This window comes from Cyclopterus lumpus, chromosome 24 (assembly GCF_009769545.1).
Source record: "Cyclopterus lumpus isolate fCycLum1 chromosome 24, fCycLum1.pri, whole genome shotgun sequence".
NCBI classification, from domain to species: domain Eukaryota; kingdom Metazoa; phylum Chordata; class Actinopteri; order Perciformes; family Cyclopteridae; genus Cyclopterus; species Cyclopterus lumpus.
The window spans coordinates 87,501-111,383 of record NC_046989.1 but is presented as its reverse complement, the minus strand read 5'-3'; the positions used below and the strand labels follow the sequence as shown (position 1 = coordinate 111,383).

Here is a 23,883-nt window from a genome sequence, read left to right as displayed (position 1 = left end):
TCTTAAACGGGTCAGGCTTTTTCAGATGTTTTCTGGCAAAGTCTAATCTGGCCTTCCTGTTCTTCAGTGGTTTTCACCTTGTTGTAAACTTTCTGTATTCAGACTCATGAAGGCATCTCTTGATTGTAGACTTTGACAAAGACACACCTCCCTCCTCAAGATTATTCTTGACCTCCGTATTCATGTTAACGGTTAATACAATAGTTTTGTTATAGCCACTGAATTAAAGCTGAAAGTCTACACTTGAACCACATATTGATGCTTTATTTCAAATCCGTGTAAAGTCGTGTAAAAAGGAAAATAAGAAGAATGGTGTCACAGTCCAAATACTTATGGCACTGACTGTATAACAGTGACTGCAAAAGAAAAGACTTAGAGATCAAGAAGTTTGGACAGAAACACAAAGCCAGCAACAAACACAGCTTGTATATTTATTTACTATCGATGAACTCAAATATTCATACCCTGTATTGATGAATATATAGGCTCTGGCTGATGGGGGAGAGTGGTCATCCCGTAACCACAAAGTACCCGGTTCGATTCCCAGAGAAGAATTTCCCTACGGGGATCAACAAAAGTGTACATTTCTTCTTTCTTTAACTGACCTTATCAATCTCCTGATCATCAATGCCCTTCAGGTCCAACTCTCCGTTCTCTGACTGTTCATCTGTAAAAAACAGCAGAATAAACCTGTTTTCCACCTGTCCACCATGACGTAACCAAAACCACGATAAACGTGACTTAACGATAAACGTGACGTAACGATAAACGTGACATAACAATAAACGTGACATAACAATAAACGTGACGTCACGTAACGATAAATGTGAAGTAACTATGATGTCATACACACCATCTAGTTTCTCGCCCTCATCCGACCCGGTGAAGGTCTGGAAGGTCTGCTGAATGCTCAGGCCAGCTACACTTGGCAGATTTCCCAGGATGGCGGCCAGAGGAGCAGCCTGGCGGTGAGGTCCCACCCCCTCCTTCTGCTCGCCGTGATCAGACTTCTTGTCCCGCCCCTCCTCCTCTTGAATCACCTCACACAGGAAGTTATGGGTCAGGTGTTGGGCGGCGGCTTGGAGATCGGCGTCTTTGACCTCCGGCACGTCGGGTTCAGAGGTCAAGGATGAGACTTCGACACCATCAGGGTCTGAAAAGCAAGAAGCGAATAATCAAGACATGGTTCATATGTGGAGGTGGACTCCACTGACTCAGGATCAGTACAGACCAATTTCTTTAGTGTAGGCGGCGTAGATTCCTCTGAGTTTAGGTCGGCTCTTCTCCAGCTCTGTCTCGATCTCTTCTTTATAGCAGCTGATCTCTCCTGAAGGGTGAAAGCTTTCAGTTCGGTTGAACAGGAAAATAACTGAAACATCTCAATTTCCCAATAAGTCACAGGAGTCTTTGTCCACTAAATAGTCTTCTTCCAGTCAAGAGTGTTCGTCCACTAAAGAGTCTTCCTCTACCAAAGAGTGTTTCTCCACCAAAGAGTCCTCCTCCCATAAACTTCCAGTAAAGAGTCTTGGTCCACTAAATAGTCTTCGTCCACTGAAGAGTGTTTGTCCACTAAAGAGTCTTCCTCCACTAAAGAGTCTTTGTCCACTAAAGAGTCTTCCTCCACTAAAGAGTTTTCCTCCACTAAAGAGTCTTGAGCCACTAAAGTGTCTTTGTCCACTAAAGAGTCTTTGTCCACTAAATAGTCTTCTTCCAGTCAAAAGTCATCGTCCACTAAAGAGTCTTCCTCTACCAAAGAGTGTTCCTCCACCAAAGAGTCTTCCTCCCATAAACTTCCAGTAAAGAGTCTTGGTCCACTAAATAGTCTTCGTCCACTGAAGAGTCTTTGTCCACTAAAGAGTCTTCCTCCACTAAAGAGTCTTTGTCCACTAAAGAGTCTTCCTCCACTAAAGAGTTTTCCTCCACTAAAGAGTCTTGAGCCACTAAAGTGTCTTCGTCCACTAAAGAGTCTTTGTCCACTAAATAGTCTTCTTCCAGTCAAAAGTCATCGTCCACTAAAGAGTCTTCCTCTACCAAAGAGTGTTCCTCCACCAAAGAGTCTTCCTCCCATAAACTTCCAGTAAAGAGTCGTGGTCCACTAAATAGTCTTCGTCCACTGAAGAGTCTTTGTCCACTAAAGAGTCTTCCTCTACTAAAGACCTTCCTCATATAAAGAGTCTTTGTCCACTAAAGAGTCTTCCTCTACTAAAGACCTTCCTCATATAAAGAGTCTTTGTCCACTAAAGAGTCTTGAGCCACTAAAGAGTCTTTGTTCACTAAATAGTCTTCATCCACTGAAGAGTCTTCCTCCACTAAAGAGTCTTTGTCCACTAAAGAGTCTTCCTCCACTAAAGAGTTTTCCTCCACTGAAGAGTCTTCCTCCACTAAAGAGTCTTTGTCCACTAAAGAGTTTTCCTCCACTAAAGAGTCTTCCTCCACTAAAGAGTCTTTGTCCACTAAAGAGTTTTCCTCCACTAAAGAGTGTTCCTCCACTAAAGAGTCTTCACCCACTAAAGAGTCTTCGTGCACTAAAGAGTCTTCATCGACTGAAGAGTCTTCCTCCACTAAAGAGTCTTCCTCCACTAAAGAGTCTTTGTCCCATAAACTTCCACTAAAGAGTCTTCATCCACTAAAGAGTCTTCTTGCACTAAAGAGTCTTCGTCCACTAAAGAGTCTTTGTCCACTAAAGAGTCCTCTTGCACTTAAGAGTCTTCATCCACTAAAGAATCTTTGTCCCATACACTTCCAGTAAAGAGTCTGCATCCACTAAAGAGTCTTTGTCCACTAAAGAGTCCTCTTGCACTAAAGAGTCTTCATCCACTAAAGAGTCTTCTTGCACTAAAAAGTCTTCGTCCACTAAAGAGTCTTCTTGCACTAAAGAGTCTTCGTCCACTAAAGAGTCTTTGTCCCATACACTTCCACTAAAGAGTCTTCATCCACTAAATAGTCTTCTTGCACTAAAGAGTCTTCATCCACTAAATAGTCTTCATCCACTAAAGAGTCTTCTTGCACTAAAGAGTCTTCTTGCACTAAAGAGTCTTCGTCCACTAAAGAGTCTTCTTGCACTAAAGAGTCTTCATCCACTAAAAAGTCCTCTTGCACTAAAGAGACTTCGTCCACTAAAGAGTCCTCTTGCACTAAAGAGTCTTCTTGCACTAAAGAGTCTTCATCCACTAAAAAGTCCTCTTGCACTAAAGAGACTTCGTCCACTAAAGAGTCCTCTTGCACTAAAAAAGTCTTCGTCCACTAAAGAGTCCTCTTGCACTAAAGAGTCTTCTTGCACTAAAGAGTCTTCCTCCACTAAAGAGTCTTTGTCCCATACACTTCCAGTAAAGAGTCTTTGTCCACTAAAAAGTCTTTGTCCACTAAAGAGTCTTCATCCACTAAAGAGTCTTTGTCCCATAAACTTCCACAAAAGAGTCTTCATCCACTAAAGAGTCTTCTTGCACTAAAGAGTCTTCGTCCACTAAAGAGTCTTTGTCCACTAAAGAGTCCTCTTGCACTTAAGAGTCTTCATCCACTAAAGAATCTTTGTCCCATACACTTCCAGTAAAGAGTCTGCATCCACTAAAGAGTCTTTGTCCACTAAAGAGTCATCTTGCACTAAAGAGTCTTCATCCACTAAAGAGTCTTCTTGCACTAAAAAGTCTTCGTCCACTAAAGAGTCTTCTTGCACTAAAGAGTCTTCGTCCACTAAAGAGTCTTTGTCCCATACACTTCCACTAAAGAGTCTTCATCCACTAAATAGTCTTCTTGCACTAAAGAGTCTTCATCCACTAAATAGTCTTCATCCACTAAAGAATCTTCTTGCACTAAAGAGTCTTCTTGCACTAAAGAAACTTCGTCCACTAAAGAGTCTTCTTGCACTAAAGAGTCTTCATCCACTAAAGAGTCCTCTTGCACTAAAGAGACTTCATCCACTAAAGAGTCCTCTTGCACTAAAGAGTCTTCGTCCACTAAAGAGTCCTCTTGCACTAAAGAGTCTTCATCCACTAAAGTCTTCTTGCACTAAAGAGTCTTCCTCCACTAAAGATTCTTTGTCCCATACACTTCCAGTAAAGAGTCTTTGTCCACTAAAAAGTCTTCGTCCACTAAAGAGTCTTCTTGCACTAAAGAGTCTTTGTCTACTAAATAGTCTTCCTCCACTAAAGAAGAGCTCCATATTAAATCAAGTGTTGAAAGAGATGAGCTCAGTCATCAAAGAGTTCACAGAAAAGAATAATGGACAACAAACTCATTGAAGAGATCTTAGTCGACTGAGACCAAAAGACTGATTGTTTGACCAATCGAATAATGAGGTAAACTGATTATGAACTGACCTTCGACCTCATCCAGCTTCTTGGCCAGCTCGTGTTCCAGCTGCAGAAGAAGAGTTAAAATAGATTGGTCATTGGTGAACTCACCTGTCAGCAGCTAATCCGAGACAGAGGAATCTACCTGCTGCATCTTGGCTTTGTGCTGTCCAGCAGTGAAGGAGGGTGGATCACATTCTTGCTCCAGATCTACTTTCATAAACTCATCAATGGTCAGCTGACTGGTGGGCGTGTCTTCAAACTCTGTTAATCTGTAAAGAGGGAAAGAGGATGCTGTAATTCAATTCAGTTTATTTTGTATAGCCCAATATCACAAATTTGCCTCAGAGGGCTTTACAATCTGTACACATACGACATCCCTGACCTTTGACCTCACATCGGATCAGGAAAAACTCCCCAAAAATAACCTTTCACAGGGAAAAAGGGAAGAAACCTTCAGGAAAGCAACAGAGGAGGATCCCTCTCCCCGGATGGACAGATGAATAGATGTTATGTGACCAGATGAACAGAGTTACAGAGTTACATAAACACATTACATGAATATGACAATGTATGAATGGAACTCCACAATCCATGAAACAGAAGGAGGTAGAGAGGAGGGGGGGCGGGGCATCAACAGGGCCAATGGGAGGCCGGCTCACCAGGCATCAGACACCTCCAGGTCCAATGGACCCTATGAGACGTGAAGTCACAACAACTCCGGGGAGGAAGCAGAGTTAATAAGGTGCAATGGAGAGATGTAAATTCATCCATAAGGAGGGAGAGAAGAGGAGATAGGTGCTCAGTGTATCCTAAAACATCCCGCAGCAGCCTATAAGCCTATAGCAGCATATCTAGGAGCTGGACCAGGGCAAACCTGATTCAGCCCTAACTATAAGCACTATTAAAGAGGAAAGTCTTAAGTCTGTTCTTGAATGAGGTGACTGTGTCTGCCTCCAGGACTGAAAGTGGAAGCTGGTTCCATAAAAGAGGAGCTTGATCACTGAAGGCTCTGGCTCCCATCCTACTTTTTAGGACTCTAGGAACCACAAGTAGCCCCGCATTTAGTGAGCGCAGCTCTCTAGTGGGGCAATATGGTACTACAAGCTCCTTAAGATATGATGGTGCATCACCAATCAAGGCTTTGTAGGTGAGGAGAAGAATTTTAAATGTGATAAATTCTTGATAAATGTGAATCTTTACTGGAAGCCAGTGCAGAGCAGCTAATACAGGAGTCATGTGATCTCTTTTCTTAGTTTTTGTGAGTACACAAGCTGCAGCATTCTGGATCAACTGGAGGGACTTAAGAGACTTATTAGAGCAGCCTGATAATAAGGAGTTGCAGTAATCTAGTCTGGAAGTAACAAACGCGTGAACCAGCTTTTCTGATGGGAGAAAAGCTATCCAAATATACACCAGGGTATACAGCCGTTTCCAATCAATCTTGCCTCTAATAGTTCAAATCTTTTCATTGAAGAAGTTCATGAAGTCATTACTACTGAGGTCTATAGGAATACACGGCTCCACAGAGCTGTGACTCTCTGTCAGCCTGGCTACAGTGCTAAAGAGAACCCTGGGGTTGTTCTTATTTTTCTCTATTACTGATGAGTAATAGGCTGCTCTGGCATTACGGAGAGCCTTTTTATATGTTTTAAGGCTGTCTCGCCAAACTAAGCGTGATTCTTCCAGATTGGTGGAACGCCATATGCTTTCAAGCTTTCGTGAAGTTTGCTTTAGGTCGTGGGTCTGAGGGTTCTACCAGGGAGCAAACCTCCTTTGCCTCACTGTCTTTTTCTTCAGTGGGGCTATCGAGTCTAGTGTCATTCTCAGTGAGCCTGTAGCACTATTGACAAGATGATCCATCTGGGACGGACTAAAGTTAGCACAGGAGTCCTCCGTCACATTGAGACGTGGTATTGAATCAAATGCAGAAGGAATCGCTTCTATAAATTTAGCTACAGCACTGTCAGTTAGACATCTGGTGTAGAAACTTTTGACTAACGGTGTATACTCCGGGAGTATAAACTCAAAAGTTATGAGGTAATGGTCTGACAGAAGAGGGTTCTGTGGGAAGACCTCCAAATGCTCAATGTCAATGCCATATGTAAGAACAAGGTGGAGGGTGTGGCCAAAGCAGTGAGTGGGTTTCTGTACTCTGACAGAAGCCAATTGAGTCCAACAATGAGATAAATGCAGCAAGGCAATCATTATCAACATCCACATGAATATTAAAATTTCCTACAATAATAACCTTATCACTTTTAAGGACTAAACTTAGATAGAAACTCTGAAAATTCAGATATAAATTCTGAATATGGACCTGGTGGCCGGTACAGTATAACAAACATAATTGGCTGTAATGTTTTCCAGGTTGGATGTGAAAGACTAAGAACAAGGCTTTCAAATGAGTTGTAGTTTAGTTTAGGTTTAGGATTCATTAATAGGCTTGAGTCAAAGATGGCTGCTACTCCACCTCCTCGGCCGGTGCCTCGAGGAATGTGAGTATTAATATGACTTGGAGGAGTTGATTCATTTAGGCTGACATATTCTTCATGGCTCAGTCAGGTTTCAGTAAGACACAATAAATCAATGTGATTGTCTGATATTAAATCATTTACTAATACAGCTTTAGATGACAGAGATCTAATATTTAGGAGTCCACATTTAATTATCCTGTTTTGTTGCACTGTTGCAGTAGTGTTGTTAACCTGTATGAGGTTATTTTGTATGACTCCTCTTCTGGTTACTTTTGATTTAATTAATTTAAGTGGCCGTGGGACAGACACAGTCTCTATAGAGTTAAGGTTAAGGGTGGGTAACTGCTCGGATGGAAGTGCAGAGAAGGGTGGAAGACTACAACTCTGCTTCTGCTTCCTGATCTGAACCCTGGGTTATCATGGATGAAGTCCGTTAATCAATTTGTTCAAATTTGCAGAAATGAGACGCGCTCCATCCAAAGTGGGATGAATGCCATCTCTTTTCATCAGATCAAGTTTTCCCCAGAAAGTCTTCCAGTTATGTACGCAGCCCACATTGTTTGCTGGGCACCACCTCGACAACCATCATATTCATGTAATGTGTTTATGTAACTCTGTTCATCTGGTCACATGACATCTATTGCTTCTGTCCATCCGGGGAGAGGGATCCTCCTCTGTTGCTCTCCTGAAGGGTTCTTACCTTCTTTCCCTGTGAAAGGGTTTTAACCCACTACGCTTTCTTGCCATCTAAAAAGATCTACTATTATTTACCACAGTCCACCGAGAGCTCCTATCATCTGAAGTGATCTTGTGTGATCTACTGCAAACCACTGGGATCTCCTATTATCTGAAGTGATCTACTGCAGTCTACTGGGATCTCCTATAATCTAAAGTGATATATTATGATCTACTGCTCTCACCTCTTTCTCAGAGTGGTCTGGCAGACCTTCACAACACTGATCACATCCTTCACCGTACGACGAAACTTATGCATCCGAGCTGCCACCAGGAGAGCTGAGCAGGAGCAGGAGATGGAGGAAGACAGAGTTGTTAACATTAAGGCTACACCACCAGGACCAGCTCTAAAGCTGGTTCATGCTCGCTACATGACTTTGCACCATCAGATGCCGACGGGTGGAGAAAATGAAGCCCTTTGAGGAGCTATGAGGTCAGTTTAATCAGCACTTTGTCACCTCTGAACGTTTGAGTTATTAGAGCTCTCATTACACTCTCATGTTTGTTGTGACCGCGGTCACGGCGGCTATGTCCTACCTGCTCCACAGAGGCCAGACGGACGGCGGCCTGTGTGCATCCAGTCCCTCTTCATCCTCTGGACCAGACGCAGAGCCGTCATGGACACCTCGTGGGTCTGCAGCCCGAACTCCAGCATGTGGGCAAAACGAGGGATGTACAGGCAGGGGTCTGAGGAGGGGGGGAAGAAGGTAGAGGAATATCAGTCATTGTCCAGAATGATTGATTATATTTTCACCCAACAACTCAACATCAAAGAATAAAGATGTTTCCCTCACAGTGAAGTGGTACTGTCCCTTTAATTATAATACATACATAATTACATAAATTAAGAGGAAGAGGTTACATCATTCATTCATATTGTCATATAATAATTTTTTCATAGATGCATTCAGGCTACTTTTACATCTGGTTTTAAAAAAATGGATATACTGTAATCATGCGTATCCGTCCGCTGATTTTTACAGTCTGTTTAATATAATTGGCCAAATTTTATATACATATTCAAGTGTGAGTTTACAAGCCAAGGAATTATTTTTTTACAAAGAGTTTGAAATGTTTAGAAAAAGTCTGAAATGAAGTGATAGTTTGTTTGTGCCTTAGTGTCCCCTTTATATTAATTATTTAAGTTCTTCTATTTTCATTTGTTATGGTTTTTTCTGTTTCTGCTTTTTATTCTCTGTGGTTTAAATGTCTGTATGTTTGCCGGTTCCTATTGACAATTTGTGAAATTGAACAATTGTTGGATTGAAAAATGTAAAACGGAGTCTGGATCTACTTTCTGTGGCGTCCTCTGGCTCACACTTGTGATTGGTGTTTCAGTACATCCTGGCCGCTGGCAGCTCGGTGTTTGGGGCCATGTTTTATGGAGATCTGGCAGAGGGCCAGTCTGAGATCCACATCCCTGACGTGGAGCCAGCTGCTTTCCTCATCCTGTTAAAGTGAGTCCAGTCTGGAGACCAGGTCAGGTTTCCAGTTCCTCATTCTGTTAAAGTGAGTCCAGTCTGGAGACCAGGTCAGGTTTCCAGTTCCTCATTCTGTTGAAGTGAGTCCAGTCTGGAGACCAGTTCAGGGGGAAGGTCTTTGGAGACTCCTGGACCTTTGTTAGGGACATCTGGCAATTAGCGAGCCAGCTAGCTTGGGGAGCTATCGTAAAGTTAGCTGCTGGCTAGCATGTTCACGGCCAGCTGGCCAGCGCTGGTCGCTCCTTAACGAGGCTTGTGAGTCGTTACTAAGTGTCACTACAGGCCGTTAGCACAACCTGTTTATGAGGACGGGCTGATCTACTTCCTGTGCCACTTTCTGGTAGGACCAGGCCTTAAGGAGAACACAATGGTCCATTAGGCAGTGGCAGAGTTCCTGGATATTGGTTCCAGGATTTACCTAACAAAAACAAAGATCTTTACACAGTTTTAGGGTAGTTTTAAGAAGGGTTTAGACATGTCATTCTAGATGACACAGGTTAGACATGGTTCTAGATCAGTGGTCACCAACCTTTTTAAGCCCAAGATCCCTGACCTCTGCCTTGGTGACAGGCAAGATCTACCTATTGAGGCGTCCAGACTTCACAACTTGAGGCTTTTTATTTGGCCTAATTGTAATTAAATGAAACACTCTACGCTGCCAAGAAGTACATCGCTCCTGCTCTGGCGAGGGCCAGCATCAGCTTTCTGGAGGCCAGGAACGCCTGCGTCCTGCTGTCTCAGAGCCGGCTGTTCAAGGAGCGGAGCTGACGCAGCGCTGCTGGGAGGTGATCGACGCTTAGGCTGAGCTCACTCTGTGATCTGAAGGCTTCTGTGAGATTATCCTGCAAAGAGATTCTCTCAACATCCTGGACGTCAAGATCTTCCAAGCGGTGCTGAACTGGGTGGCGGCTGAGTGGTGACCCCAGGGTCTGCCGGTGAGCCCCAGGAACTTGCGGGCTGTGCTGGCTAAGACCCAGTACTTGGTCCTGAACCCTTCTATGACCCTGCATGAGTTTGCTGATGCGGTGGGGCAGTCAGACATCATGATGCTGAAAGAGACTCTTGATGTTTTCCTGTGGTTTACTGCCTCCAACAAACCCAGACTGGAGACCGCTTTCAGTCCGCGGCCTATCACAGCAACCAGTCACTACTACTACAGGGGGCGCTGCGACAGCATCCAGTTTGCAGTGGATTGGTGGATCTTCATGGCCGGACTCGGTTCGTACGGGTCAAGCGGCGGGACGGCAGAGTACAGTGCTATTGAATTGAAGAGGCAGGGAACTGTTCTGGCCCAGAACTTCACCAAGTTCCTGTTAGACGGATCGAGCAGCACATTCCCTGTTTGGTTCGAACACCCAGTCCAGGTGGAACAGGACTTGAAACAAGTTTGATGTGGTTCTTGGGAAATGTAGTAAATGCACATTGAAGACAAGAGAGAAAGAGACAGAGACTGCCAGAGTTCGCAGGTCTCAATAAAAGCATTGCAAACCGATACCTTGAGTGTCATTGGTGCTGGGAGGGAAACCAGGGAAGGTGACACGCTCCTGTTACAGACCGTTTAAAGATGTAAACTCCTTCTGTTGCTCCATAAAGAGACCGTTTAAAGAAGTTAACTCCTTCTGTTGCTCCATAAAGAGACCGTTTAAAGACGTTAACTCCTTCTGTTGCTCCATAAAGAGACTGTTTAAAGAAGTTAACTCCTTCTGTTGCTCCATAAAGAGACCGTTTAAAGACGTTAATTCCTGTTGCTCCATTAAAAGACCGTTTAAAGACGTTAACTCCTTCTGTTGCTCCATTAAAAGACCATTTAAAGACGTTAACTCCTTCTGTTGCTCCATAAAGAGACTGTTTAAAGAAGTTAACTCCTTCTGTTGCTCCATAAAGAGACCGTTTAAAGAAGTTAACTCCTTCTGTTGCTCCATTAAAAGACCGTTTAAAGACGTTAACTCCTTCTGTTGCTCCATAAAGAGACCGTTTAAAGAAGTTAACTCCTTCTGTTGCTCCAGTAAAAGACCGTTTAAAGAAGTTAATTCCTGTTACTCCATTAAAAGACCGTTTAAAGACGTTAACTTGGTAAGAAGTTCTTACCAATAGCGGGAGCATTGATGCAGAGCTCACGAGCCAACAGCAGAAAGGTTTTCCCCAGAATATAAACGTTCACCTGCATACATGAAACTAAAAGTTATGACTGCAATTTATATAAATCTATGTCTGCTGGTCTTTGCTGGTCTCAGGTCTGTCCTACCTGCAGCAGGTCACTCAGGTCCAGCAGCATGTCTGAAACACAGTTCAGGAAAACCTTGTAGAGGTCAGAGGTCACCCTGAGGTCCTGGCTGACAACATTAAACTCAAACCTTGTGGAGGTCAGAGGTCACCCTGAGGTCCTGGCTGACAACATTAAACTCAAACCTTGTGGAGGTCAGAGGTCACCGTGAGGTCCTAACAATAAACTTTAAACAACTCAAACCTTCACACAAAGCATGTCAGACTGTCCATGGTTGCTAGGATACGTGGCGTCCCCTCAGTGCGACACACCAGGTAGAGGCAGGCGGCGATGACGTGCTCCGTCTTGCGACCTCGCGTCAGGTGTTTACTGACAACCATCTTGAAGAAGTTGAAGGCCGTGTCCAGACAGTGCTGGTTCAGCTGTAGCTGACTGCCCAGCTGTTGGATCTGACGCTTACCTGGAGACACAGAGGGTTAATCAGGGAATGGCAGGTGATGAGGAGGAGGAGGAGGAAGAGGATGAGGATGATGATGAAGGTACTCACCGCCCTGCAGGGTCTGGGCTCTGGACTCTTTTCCAACACTGGTGTGAAAACCAGAACCAAGAAGGGGGGCCTTAACTGGACCTGCAGATAAAAACACAAGTTCATTCATACCATAAGGTCATTTTATCCACATTGGAAGTTTTCATATTTTCATATATATTAATAATGATTATGTTGCATAAAGCTGGTGTCATTTAACAAGAAACAGAATGGAGGTCAGCCAGCAGCAGCTCAGGTCCAGTGGAATTGGTGACAATGACCTGCTGCAATCAGACTCAACCAGCCTCAGCTTAGACTCCACTGTTACCTTGATAACCAGGTGATTAGTTCAACTGGCTGCAGAGGGAAAGGATGTGTTCTCCACAAAGACACAAACAAGAGACACGGAGTTTCTGCTGCTACAACATGAACACTGCTTTCATCATTGGGTGAGTTCTAGTGAGTGTCACTAGTAACACAACTAATCCTACATGGACAGGTAAAACAGACCTCACTAGTAACACAACTAATCCTACATGGACAGGTAAAACAGACCTCACTAGTAACACAACTAATCCTACATGGACAGGTAAAACAGACCTCACTAGTAACACAACTAATCCTACATGGACAGGTAAAACAGACCTCACTAGTAACACAACTAATCCTACATGGACAGGTAAAACAGACCTCACTAGTAACACAACTAATCCTACATGGACAGGTAAAACAGACCTCACTAGTAACACAACTAATCCTACATGGACAGGTAAAACAGACCTCACTAGTAACACAACTAATCCTACATGGACAGGTAAAACAGACCTCACTAGTAACACAACTAATACTACATGGACAGGTAAAACAGACCTCACTAGGTTACAACTGCACAGGGGAAACAAAAACTAAACCTCACTTTATTTTCAGATTTATCATTATCTGCAGCAAATTCACAGAAACTACAGCTGAAGGTCAACTGGAAGGTAAACTGTTTTTACTGGTTCATTTAATCTTTGGTGGTGGGTGCACAGGGTCTTTGGTGTTATGTGTTAATATGAGAAGTCTACATTTGATCCTTTTCTTATTTGTACAGCCCCAAACTGTAATGTACTCCTGCAGATTATTGGTGACCTTTTGACTTTCTTAATGTCCATGTTTCTTTGAGGTTAAGTTGTAGCTTACATTTTTTTGTCTGGTCAGGTTCTGTGGATGCTGTTGTTCAGTCGGCGTGTCGGGACCGTTACATGTGGATCCACGTGACCTCGGCAAAGACTCCTCGCTTCGAGGCTGTAGGTCAGTTCTTCATGTTGACTCTGTAGTACTATTATACATTCTGACTTCTGTAGTACTCAATACCACCTGTCCAACGGTCTCACGATCCATCTCTGTCCTGTAACGTAAGTCCTGAATTGACCACATTGCTCACTGTGTCCATTCTAATGTAGATGGAAACGGCGTGCACTCAATCAGTGAGGATATTGCCTCGAGCTGTGGTTACACAATCAGCACCTTCAAGATGGATGGCTTCACCACCTTCAGAGCTTCATACTACTCTTGCTTCACCCACAACCAGGTAGCTCCACCTCCTTAAAAACCCAGTCACAGCCAGGTAGCTCCACCTCCTTAAAAACCCAGTCACAGCCAGGTAGCTCGACGTCCTTTACAAACCCAGTCACAGCCAGGTAGCTCGACGTCCTTTACAAACCCAGTCACAGCCAGGTAGCTCCACGTCCTTTACAAACCCAGTCACAGCCAGGTAGCTCCACCTCCTTAAAAACCCAGTCACAGCCAGGTAGCTCCACGTCCTTTACAAACCCAGTCACAGCCAGGTAGCTCCGCCTCCTTTACAAACCCAGTCACAGCCAGGTAGCTCCACGTCCTTTACAAACCCAGTCACAGCCAGGTAGCTCCACCTCCTTAAAAACCCAGTCACAGCCAGGTAGCTCGACGTCCTTTACAAACCCAGTCACAGCCAGGTAGCTCCACGTCCTTTACAAACCCAGTCACAGCCAGGTAGCTCCACGTCCTTTACAAACCCAGTCACAGCCAGGTAGCTCCACCTCCTTAAAAACCCAGTCACAGCCAGGTAGCTCCACGTCCTTTACAAACCCAGTCACAGCCAGGTAGCTCCGCCTCCTTTAGAAACCCAGTCACAGCCGGGTAGCTCCACGTCCTTTACAAACCCAGTCACAGCCAGGTAGCTCAACGTCCTAGAAACCCAGTCACAGCCGGGTAGCTCCGCCTCCTTTAGAAATCCAGTCACAGCCAAGTAGCTCCACCTCCTTTACAAACCCAGTCACAGCCAGGTAGCTCCACGTCCTAGAAACCCAGTCACAGCCGGGTAGCTCCACCTCCTTTAGAAATCCAGTCACAGCCAGGTAGCTCCACCTCCTTTAGAAACCCAGTCACAGCCGGGTAGCTCCACCTCCTTTAGAAACCCAGTCACAGCCAGGTAGCTCCACCTCCTTTAGAATTCCAGTCACAGCCGGGTAGCTCCACCTCCTTTAGAAACCCAGTCACAGCCAGGTAGCTCCACCTCCTCTAGAAACCCAGTCACAGCCAGGTAGCTCCACCTCCTTTAGAAATCCACAGTCACAGCCGGGTAGCTCCACCTCCTTTAGAAACCCAGTCACAGCCAGGTAGCTCCACCTCCTTTAGAAACCCAGTCACAGCCAGGTAGCTCCACCTCCTTTAGAAATCCAGTCACAGCCGGGTAGCTCCACCTCCTTTAGAAACCCAATCACAGCCAGGTAGCTCCACCTCCTTTAGAAATCCAGTCACAGCCAGGTAGCTCCACCTCCTCTAGAAACCCAGTCACAGCCAGGTAGCTCCACCTCCTTTAGAAACCCAGTCACAGCCAGGTAGCTCCACCTCCTTTAGAAATCCACAGTCACAGCCAGGTAGCTCCACCTCCTTTACAAACCCAGAGTCACAGCCAGGTAGCTCCACCTCCTTTACAAACCCACAGTCACAGCCAGGTAGCTCCACCTCCTTTACAAACCCACAGTCACAGCCAGGTATTGGATTACAGGAGTTCAGACTGAGTGCTGATTCTATTTTCCAGAATGACCAGGTGTTCACCTTCAGCTTTAATGTGAAAGTGAAGGATTCTGGTGGAATGTGGATCAGCAGGCCTGTTTCTGCAGTCTGTGCTGGTCTGATCTGGACTCACAGAGAGATCACTTGTGAGGAGGACTACATGGAGGTCAGAACACCCACAACTACTACTGGGAGTTTCTCCATACATGAAGTCTTGAAATGGATGAGTCTAAACTAAAAGTCTAAGTCTTCACTGGACTCACAATTCAATTACGATTCACCTGTAAAAAAAATGATCGATGTTCGTTAATTTTCTGTATTACTGCATATTGCTACGTTCATCAAGCAGACACATCTTGTATTTTAGTGCTACACACATCTATTCATTTCTCTGAGAGCCACTTCAGTCCTTAAACATTACAAAAAACAATTGTACGGTTTTCCCATTGCAGCTCTCTGACATCTCACACTGCATGAATTATCTTAGCAGCTAGGGGACCTTCCTCACTCATAGCTCTTCTCGGTTCAAGTCACTGCATCTCCTGTCAGACTTGGCAACACCACGGAACGAATTTCTGCCCAACATTGTTAAAACGGAGCAGCTAAGATTAGAAGGGAGAGCAAGGTGTTAAAGGACTGCTGAATGTAGTCTCTTGGTTCCACGCACTCGATGTGGATAAGGCCCGTTAAAATGCCAGACTGAGCTGGAATGAAATCGATCTTGAGAAATTGGTTTTAAGGCTGGGTTCATGATGTTGACCAGGTAAACGTGAACAGAGAGTCTTCATGTGGAGGTCAGCCGGGGGACAATGGACAGATGTGGCAGGCCGCCTTCTCTCAGGTAAAATCACACAAGCAAGCACCTCGGGATCATTCATGTCCCATGTGACAGTTTCCACAGTAGCATAAGTCATTCTTATTTGGCCCCCCTTCCTGAATGGTTCATCCAAACACCCAATACTTAGGAATCTACTTGCATCAGGTGATTGATATATATATATATATATATATATATATATATATATATATATATATATATATATATATATATATATATATATATATATATATATATATATATATATATATATATATATATATATATATATATATATATATATATATATATATATATATATATATATATATATATATATATATGTGTCTGTAGCAGGGTATGATTAACTCAATTCCTAGTGCAGGGAGATCCTAAATGTTCTCTATACTTGGTTAACTGGTAATATCGTGACAGTCTGAACCTAGTCAGATCCGTTGCATCTTTTTAAATCCCTTCTAAAACTTGCATTCATTGGAAAATCTTTTTAATGGTAAATGCAACTACCAAAATATACTCAAGTACTTGGTTTCCAAAGTTAAAGTTAACACATTTGGTTTGTGGCGTTCAGGCGCAGAGGATGGCCAATCCTGCCTGGCAGCTGATGTTCTTGCAGAGTGATGGACAGGTTTCCTCCATGTCAGTCAGTGAAGCCCAGAGGTGGGGCTACAGCCTGACCTCCACCGCCCAGAGGTCGGTGCTGCGTTCTCGTTACAAACGGCCACAGGCTGAGATGACAATGGTGGGTAACTATGTAGGCAGACAGTCTAAGGTCCAGAGCCCTAACATACTTCAGACATGTATACCACAATGTCTTCACTGTAATCAAGTCTAGGGTGTGCTGGGCCACGAGGCGACAAAGTACGATTCAAGACCTAATTTCCATGAAGATTAATTGTGTAATGTCAAATATTTCAGTGTATTTCTGAACGGTTAAGAGTACTACACTTATTGAGCCCTGTATTTCAGTTTATTTTGTATAGCCCAATATCACAAATTAGCCTCAGAGGGCTTTACAATCACTACACATGACATCCCTGACCTTTGACCTCACATTGGATGTATTGTCGGTGGATAACACTAAAGCAGCATATTCTGTGCATTACCAAACCATTGATAAGATTAACATAAATGTTGGACTTTCTGGACTTGCATTTCAGGAGACTAAATGTTTTTGAGAACATAAGACTTGAGTGCATGGCAGTAAAACAGAACTAATTATTATTTTAAATGAAATCTTCATGATTATCGTCAGGTGGACGGCGTCCTCGTGGAGGTTGTCCGCGTTTCTCTGTTTACGAAGCAGAAGCTGATGGTGGTGATCATCGATGTGACCATGGCCTGCACAGTCAGTAGGTTTTCCCTATACAATCCCACCTGAACTGGAAGCTGAATTCCGGCTGAGAGGTAAACGGTGCTGACGGTGATTCTGTTGATCGTACCTCAGATTCGGGGTCTTTCGACGGCGCTCGGCTGCTGTGGGACATCCCCCTGGTTGTGACCTCTCTTGTCGGAGAGGGAGCAGGTTTTGAAAGTCGGAGCCTTAATCTGGGGGTGGAGGGGGTTCTGCTCGACAAACCCAGTGCCACCGCCAGAGGAATCAGTCTGGTCCAGCAAGCATATGTGGTCCAGATCGGGGTTCCTTTTGGGGCAGAGGGCGGCTACAGGAAGGTAAAGTCGATCCATTCCAAATTTCAGACGGGGACAAGGTTTTGACAAACACATATTTGGTTGTGAGCAGTTACACTACACAAGCAGATGACATCAGAAGATTCTCCATCTGATTGTCAGTTTCTGCTTGTCAACAGAGTTTGGTGGTGAACAATGTGTACAAGGAGACGTATGTGATCTTCCTGCTGTACGAACATGTCTTCTCTCTGCTCTATGAAGATGGCAGCACAATTGACACGAAACACCGAATGCTCAGAGTGCTCGACACACCACTGCTCTGCCGTCCACCCTTTGACCTTGACCGTAAGTCGCCCAGTTTCTAGGCCAAAGGAAGCGTGTCTCTCACTCGCATCCATCCATCTATCCAATGGAGACTTATCTCTGTTGTGCATTTTAATGTCTTTGAGTGAGTCAGACTGAAGAAACTGTTACTTTGGGGACTAAAGATGGACATTTGGTGGTGGTTAGCCAATAGAGGGCCACAGGGCCTGACCTTTGAGCCACAAAAAAAGTATTACATTATAATAACATTAATAAATTATACAAATTGTCAATATTTGTTTTGGAAATATGGAATATACCCAGTAATATTTGTAAAATAGGATATCTGTGCAAAATATATGCTTTTCCTGCACGTCCTCTCCGCCTGTCTGCATGAACTGTGCGTTCTCGCCAGGCACTCTTTTAATAACATGACAACGACCAGCGCGAGCACTTCTCTTCCAAGAAGACCGACCCGGTAAAATCTCTCCAAGACTCGTTTGAGACCTTTTGGGGGACAAACTACAGGTAAAACTGGACCCAGATCAACCGGACCTCACAAGAAGACAACAGACTGGCTGAAAGGGATAGCAGCACATGAAGCTTCTGTAGAGACCGGTACACCAGGAAGGTTTGGCTAGCTGGATGCTGTCGTGCTAATGCCATATTGTTCTTCATAAATCAACGGGGACAGATCCAGCATAGACAGATGCGGAAGTAAGGGACATGAAATACACAGAACATGAGAACACCAGGACACACGTTAACTCCTCAAGTTAACGTCACTACCAGCTGGACGACGGACTCAGGGTTGATGTGAAGAAACACAATGAGGAGGTGGATAAAAACAGGCTCACTTTAACCCTAACAAGGTTCATCGTGTGTGTATATGAGACTTACAATCATGTTGCATTCATACACTGTAGACACAGCTACAGGAAACAATTCAGGGTTAAGTGTCTTGCTCAAGGACGCCGACTATGGCAAGGGTTGAACGGTCAATCCCCTGATTGAAAGACGGACCTGCTAACCACTGACCCAGTCGCATTGAATCATACTGGGATGTTTGCTGAAATTGATTGGATTGCCCTACCAAAATAAATTACACCAGCCGCCACTGTTTGATGCCATTGTTGACATCTCTTGATCAACGTCTTTTGTCTGGACATCTTCTCCCCTCACTTCTGTTTCTTCCTGCAGAGACTGTGAGTGACCACCAGGTTTTCAGTGTCTACCTAGGAAACATTCCTGCTGATGTCATGTTGGAGGAAGTTGTGATTAATGGAAAACCTATGTCAGAGAGCGCCGAGCGGGGCTACAGCATCAGTCCTGTTGCTCACATCAATGGCAGCCGAGCCTACAAGCTCCGGCTGCCCTTCGAGACCACCGTCACCCACTGGATGGTGAGGGCTCCACACAGACTAGCGTTGACTAGTAGTTTGACTGTTTTTGTTTTTTTTCCATGGTGGATTTGGCCTGGAGTTTAGCTTGGCTGAGGTGAACTTGGTCTTTTTCTGGAGTCTTAGAAGGGTTTCTGGCCAGCAGGTGCCTCATTTTTGGACTAGTTTGATCTGATTGTGTTTGTTGGCCTGCGTGAAGCTTGATTTTTGGTCTAAGTTTGAACTGGAATTGTCCTTTTTTATATGGTTGTAGTCATTGTTGTGGTCCAATGTCATATGGACAGCACTGCTTTCAACCACAGAGACAACATTAACTTATATTCAGTATCTTCTGAGCAGAGCTCAGGTTTAGCTCCAGAGAATGTTCCGCTACATTTAGTTCTTCGTCCGGCTGCCCGGTAACCAGGACTTAGCCTGATATTTCCTCTGCTGTTTTGTCTGGTCTAGTTTTGGTCAGTCTGGATGGAAAAGGGCTCAATAATTTAGGCAAGACAAGCGTTGGCTAAATTTGACATGGCACACCAGACCATCTCTCAAAAACTTAATATTGTGGTTCTTTTAAGCCTGTTTTGTTGCCTCCTTTCTGAGACACCTGTTTTGTTCCAACAGTACCTGGGTCAAGGTGTGGCGCAGTACTCTATAGATGTAAACTTTACTTTAACCATCATCCCCCAGAGAAACTCCTACTACCACCATACAGTCATCACAGCACAAGTATTAAATTCATGTAAGTACATTGGTTCCTACTCTTCGCTGCTCTCTAATCTTTCACTGGTCTCCAGGCTGGAATGTGTAAACCCATCAGGACTCTTCTTTAAAGTCCCTCCAGAGATTACAGCTCAGTGTTCAGATGGAGGGATCACCTTCAGCGTGGTCAGACCGCCTCGAGCCGAGCGCCTTTGGGAGGTGGGCGTCGACCACGAGCCTCTGACATCACAGCTGGCAGCACAAAGAGGGTACCATCTCCACAGTGACACCCAAAAGACCACCCTGGAAGTCCCTGTGTTCTCCCTCGGATACACCTATGGAGTAAGAGTCCACAGAGTTTGGGGGTGGGGAGTCCCCTACTGTTGGGGTTGGAAATGTATGAAAAACTCAACCTGAATTTGTGACGACGCATCAAATCTCCGCCTCCGCTAGCCCTAGTCGATGTGTCCTTAAGCAAGACACTTAACCCTAAATTGCTCCCCGTAGCTGTCGGTGTATGTAAGTTGCTTTGGATAAAAGCGTCAGCTAAATGTAATGTAAAAATGTCAACATATTCCCCTAAATTCAACATGCACTTTTGGTTGCTCACATCGAATCAGGAAGGACTCCCCGAAAAAACCCTCAGGAGACCAGATTGAAATTCTAATAGTTTTTAACCTTTTGTGTCTAATTTCAGAAAAGAGTAAACTATCACAATCTCCCTTCAGTCGACTGAAACCATCTAATTTCTGTCATCTTTGTTTTCCCTAGGACATCAACCTGTCAAGCTTTTATGGAACATTAAAGCTTCTTCTGAGAGACACCAAAACTCTGGAGGTCCAGACATCCACCTCAAAACGTTGTCTCTTCAAAACAAAGGATATGATAGGTAACCTGCACTCTTCAAGTTCAGTTAACCTGCCATCAGCTAGGTAAAGTTTGTCATCCTCACACTCTGAACCACTTCAGGCTGAGACAGAAAACCGTAATGTCAGTGTTTGAACTGTGTCAAGACAAGTTAAACCTGAACTTCAATGAGGGTTGACGCTGTGATTCAACACGGTGGAGAATAAGTCATCTACACGCCTCCTGATTCTTCCCTGGGTAGAGGGAAGAATCAGTCATATACAACTCTAACAATGCCGCTCTGTGCTGTCTCAGTTTGTTCTGCAGACGGGACAATGACGGTGGTGACGACTCCGACCTCCACCTGGCCGACCTTGCAGCCTGACAGAATCACTCTGCTGGATCCCACATGTGGACCAAAACAGACAGACGGATCCAGAGTACTGTTTGAGTTCAAGGTGGACTCCTGTGGGACCAGAACCATGGTACAACTTAAAAATACTCTTTGTAGGAGAAGAGAGCTCACTGGGAGCACCAGATCACAGAATTGGCACTGAAACGATGAGCCCATCGGTGTGCAACAGCTTGTATTGTTCAGTGTAGATGGAGTAAGATCAGATGTGTAAATTCAAAGGTGTTGTAAAGATTGTTAACTGAGTGTTTGAAACAGGTTGGGGAGTCATACATGGTTTATGAGAATGAGATCCTCTATGACAGACAGCTCGTTGCAGATGGACCAAACTTAATCTCCAGAGAATCTCAGTTCAAGTAAGGAAAACTCATTGGAACCTGTCTGAACTTGGTCTTTTGCTTGATTCTCTGTTGGAGGACTTGGCCTGTAATCAATATTCCAAAAAAAAAGTAACTTACAAACACTCAAAAGTAAAGTGTATTGATTCTTGAACAGGTTGACAGTAAGGTGCTTCTATCCACTGATTGGAGTCAACAGACTGTCTGTGGACAGGATCGTCGATTCAGAAACTCCTGGATTTGGTTCTGTAAAAGTCTTCGAGAGCCTTAAAGGTTACATTCAGTAATCCATATCCAGTTTGATTTGAATTGCAGGGTCTTAAAATCTCTTATTTTTCAGCAGATTCATTAAATAAACTCCGCGCCAAAGATTGTTTGCATCAGGAAACTGGAAACCCTGTCAACATACTGACTAACCAGGTCTACCAAACCACAGCGATGGGGGGAGTCCTGCCTCACCCAAGCGTCAGTGCTCAGCCCAAAACTGGAATAAGCAAATTCATCCCAGTACCCAGAGGACACAACCAACTGCTCCAGTCTTCCCAAAACCTCAACAACTTTCCAGACCTTAATCTTTTGCCTCCTCCTGAGGGTCAAACCACCGTTATCAAGAATGTCCCACTGCAGGTTTTAGCTCCTCCTGGTCATCAACATGAAAATTCAGGACTAACTGATGAAAATCCAGCCTTGAGGTCATCCAGCAGGATTCCTGATTCTACAGTTGTGGAACAGTTTGAAAGTAACTGGGGAAGCTCCGGTCAGACTCCGACACTGGAGGGAACATGGGAACCGCCTATTGCTCTTTCTCCCGGCATTCAAGAACGAATCCAGCAACTTGAGGCCAGTCTGGATATGAGCCTTTACAGGTCTTTGGATGTTGAAATGGCCAACATTCGAGAGATGCCTGTATCACAGCCTCAAAGTAAAAATGATCCTCCTCAAGCCTCTCAGCTTCACCCAGTCCTTCAACCACCATCTCAGTCCAGCCCAGACCACATTGGCAGCAGAGAACCACGTCTGTCTAGCAGAGACCAGAAATCCATTCCAGCTAATCCCAAAGGCTTTGTATTTGAAAATACTGCGTCCGCCTTGTATCGAGACTCACAGGAGTTGGTCAGCACTGAACCCACATCTACTGCAACCAGCCAAGTAACCCAAAACCTGCAAAGACCAGGTACCATTGAAAGGAGGGATATTGAGACCGTTCAGTCCAAAGTGACGCCCCCCAGGGTCGAACCGCTGCGCAAATTTGATTCTTCTGGATATCCACGCCACCGGAAACCAATTGTCCAACAAGCAAACTCTCAACTCTCTAATCCCTCCCAGTATGCCACTGGTCTGACAGCTGATGGGAACCACTGGATGTCCCAAGAGCTTCCTGAACACGAAGGTTTAAACATAAGAGAGGAACATGTGCCGGAGAAAACGGGTTTCTCATCACTGAAGCAGAAACAAGGTGTTCATGGTATCACGGTCCAATTAGATCAATCTGCAGTGATCCACCTCTCAGATCTGTCCCCAAACCAGCAAGACCACCAAGAAAAACTGGTCCAGTCTTCCCCAAACCAGCATGAGCACCAGCAGAAACTGGTCCATCTGTACCCAAACCAAAAATGGTCCAATCAGTGGCAGGGACAGGAAACGGTGGATACAGGAATCGCCTGAGTAATGTTCCTCAACCAACAGGTATAACAAATTAAAACAAATATGCAGACTCAAATATAAAGATCCTGATCGTGGTGTCAGAAGAACATGTTTAAAAATAAAATAAATGTTTTTCTCCTTTGCCACCATTAGGGGCATCGGACATCAGTCAGGCTGGTTCCTAGTCGCCGAGGAAGACTTCAAACCCATGAAGAGCCCCACCACTCAGTCTGACACCAGGGGAGCAACCAGCAGGACGTTCTACCTCAGTGTCACACCACAGAACCTCCCAAAATCTTTTGTCCACATTGCAGAACAAACAAGTACCTGAAACCCACTGAAGGGGGAGCTGGGTTTTCTGGTTCCCGCACAGGTCCTTATGGTTCAGACTTGAAGATACACAGCAGGTCTGACTGCGGTGGTGAACATATCGCTAGTGTTCACCAAGGCACCATGAGATGTATTCGAAACATCTGACCAGACCACCAGAATAATGTATGAGGGTCACACTGCTTCTTTAATTTAATGAATCCTCAGATAATGAATAACGAAACCGAAAAGTAAACTATTAAACTGTATTCGAGTTACTTTGCTTTAAAATACATTTCTCTAAGGTATGTTTTTTGGTTTTAGTTTAACTAACTTAAAGACAGAATAAATACATTTAGTTGACTTAGTTCATCTGAATCAAGTGTTACAAAACTTAATTAATCCAGTTGTAACAGCTGTTTATAAATTGATCAGATAGTAAATGTTCAATAATTCTGGTGGCACAGAAAATGATCATATGATCAATAATATTGAACAGTTTGTATGAAAAGCTGCATCAGTATATTGCTGTTCGTCCCTTCAGTTAAACAGATCAGCGGATGGCAAAAAGAAACCAACTGCTGTGATCAAACCGTGTCTGCAGACCTGTCTGACTCAATAAAGCCTCAGTTTGTTCATTCAGCGGTTTGATTTTTGATGCTCTGTTGCTGATCGGGTGAAAAACCGAAACCACCGTCAGGTGTTCTCT

At 44.4% G+C, this 23,883-nt stretch overlaps 1 protein-coding gene and 1 pseudogene across 2 annotated transcripts in view; one reads left to right on the top strand and one right to left on the bottom strand.

The window, feature by feature from the left end:
• Window positions 1-23,883, bottom strand: part of brf1b (BRF1 RNA polymerase III transcription initiation factor subunit b) — a 37,458-nt gene that overhangs the window by 11,244 nt on the left and 2,331 nt on the right. Inside the window, exons 1-12 of one of the 2 annotated variants that reach the window (XM_034527421.1) lie at window positions 12,915-15,685; window positions 11,754-11,834; window positions 11,493-11,666; window positions 11,228-11,259; window positions 11,071-11,143; window positions 8,039-8,188; window positions 7,687-7,780; window positions 4,435-4,561; window positions 4,317-4,356; window positions 1,232-1,327; window positions 854-1,153; window positions 606-667 (exon numbers count right to left, since the gene is read on the bottom strand). In XM_034527421.1, the coding sequence (XP_034383312.1) occupies window positions 606-667; window positions 854-1,153; window positions 1,232-1,327; window positions 4,317-4,356; window positions 4,435-4,561; window positions 7,687-7,780; window positions 8,039-8,188; window positions 11,071-11,143; window positions 11,228-11,259; window positions 11,493-11,586 (1,068 nt within the window). In that variant the 5' untranslated portion in view covers window positions 11,587-11,666; window positions 11,754-11,834; window positions 12,915-15,685. Of the gene's footprint in view, window positions 1-605; window positions 668-853; window positions 1,154-1,231; window positions 1,328-4,316; window positions 4,357-4,434; window positions 4,562-7,686; window positions 7,781-8,038; window positions 8,189-11,070; window positions 11,144-11,227; window positions 11,260-11,492; window positions 11,667-11,753; window positions 11,835-12,914; window positions 15,686-23,883 lie in introns of those variants that run through there. The other variant, XM_034527420.1, reaches the window with a different exon arrangement.
• Window positions 8,457-10,373, top strand: LOC117727262 (annotated as a pseudogene).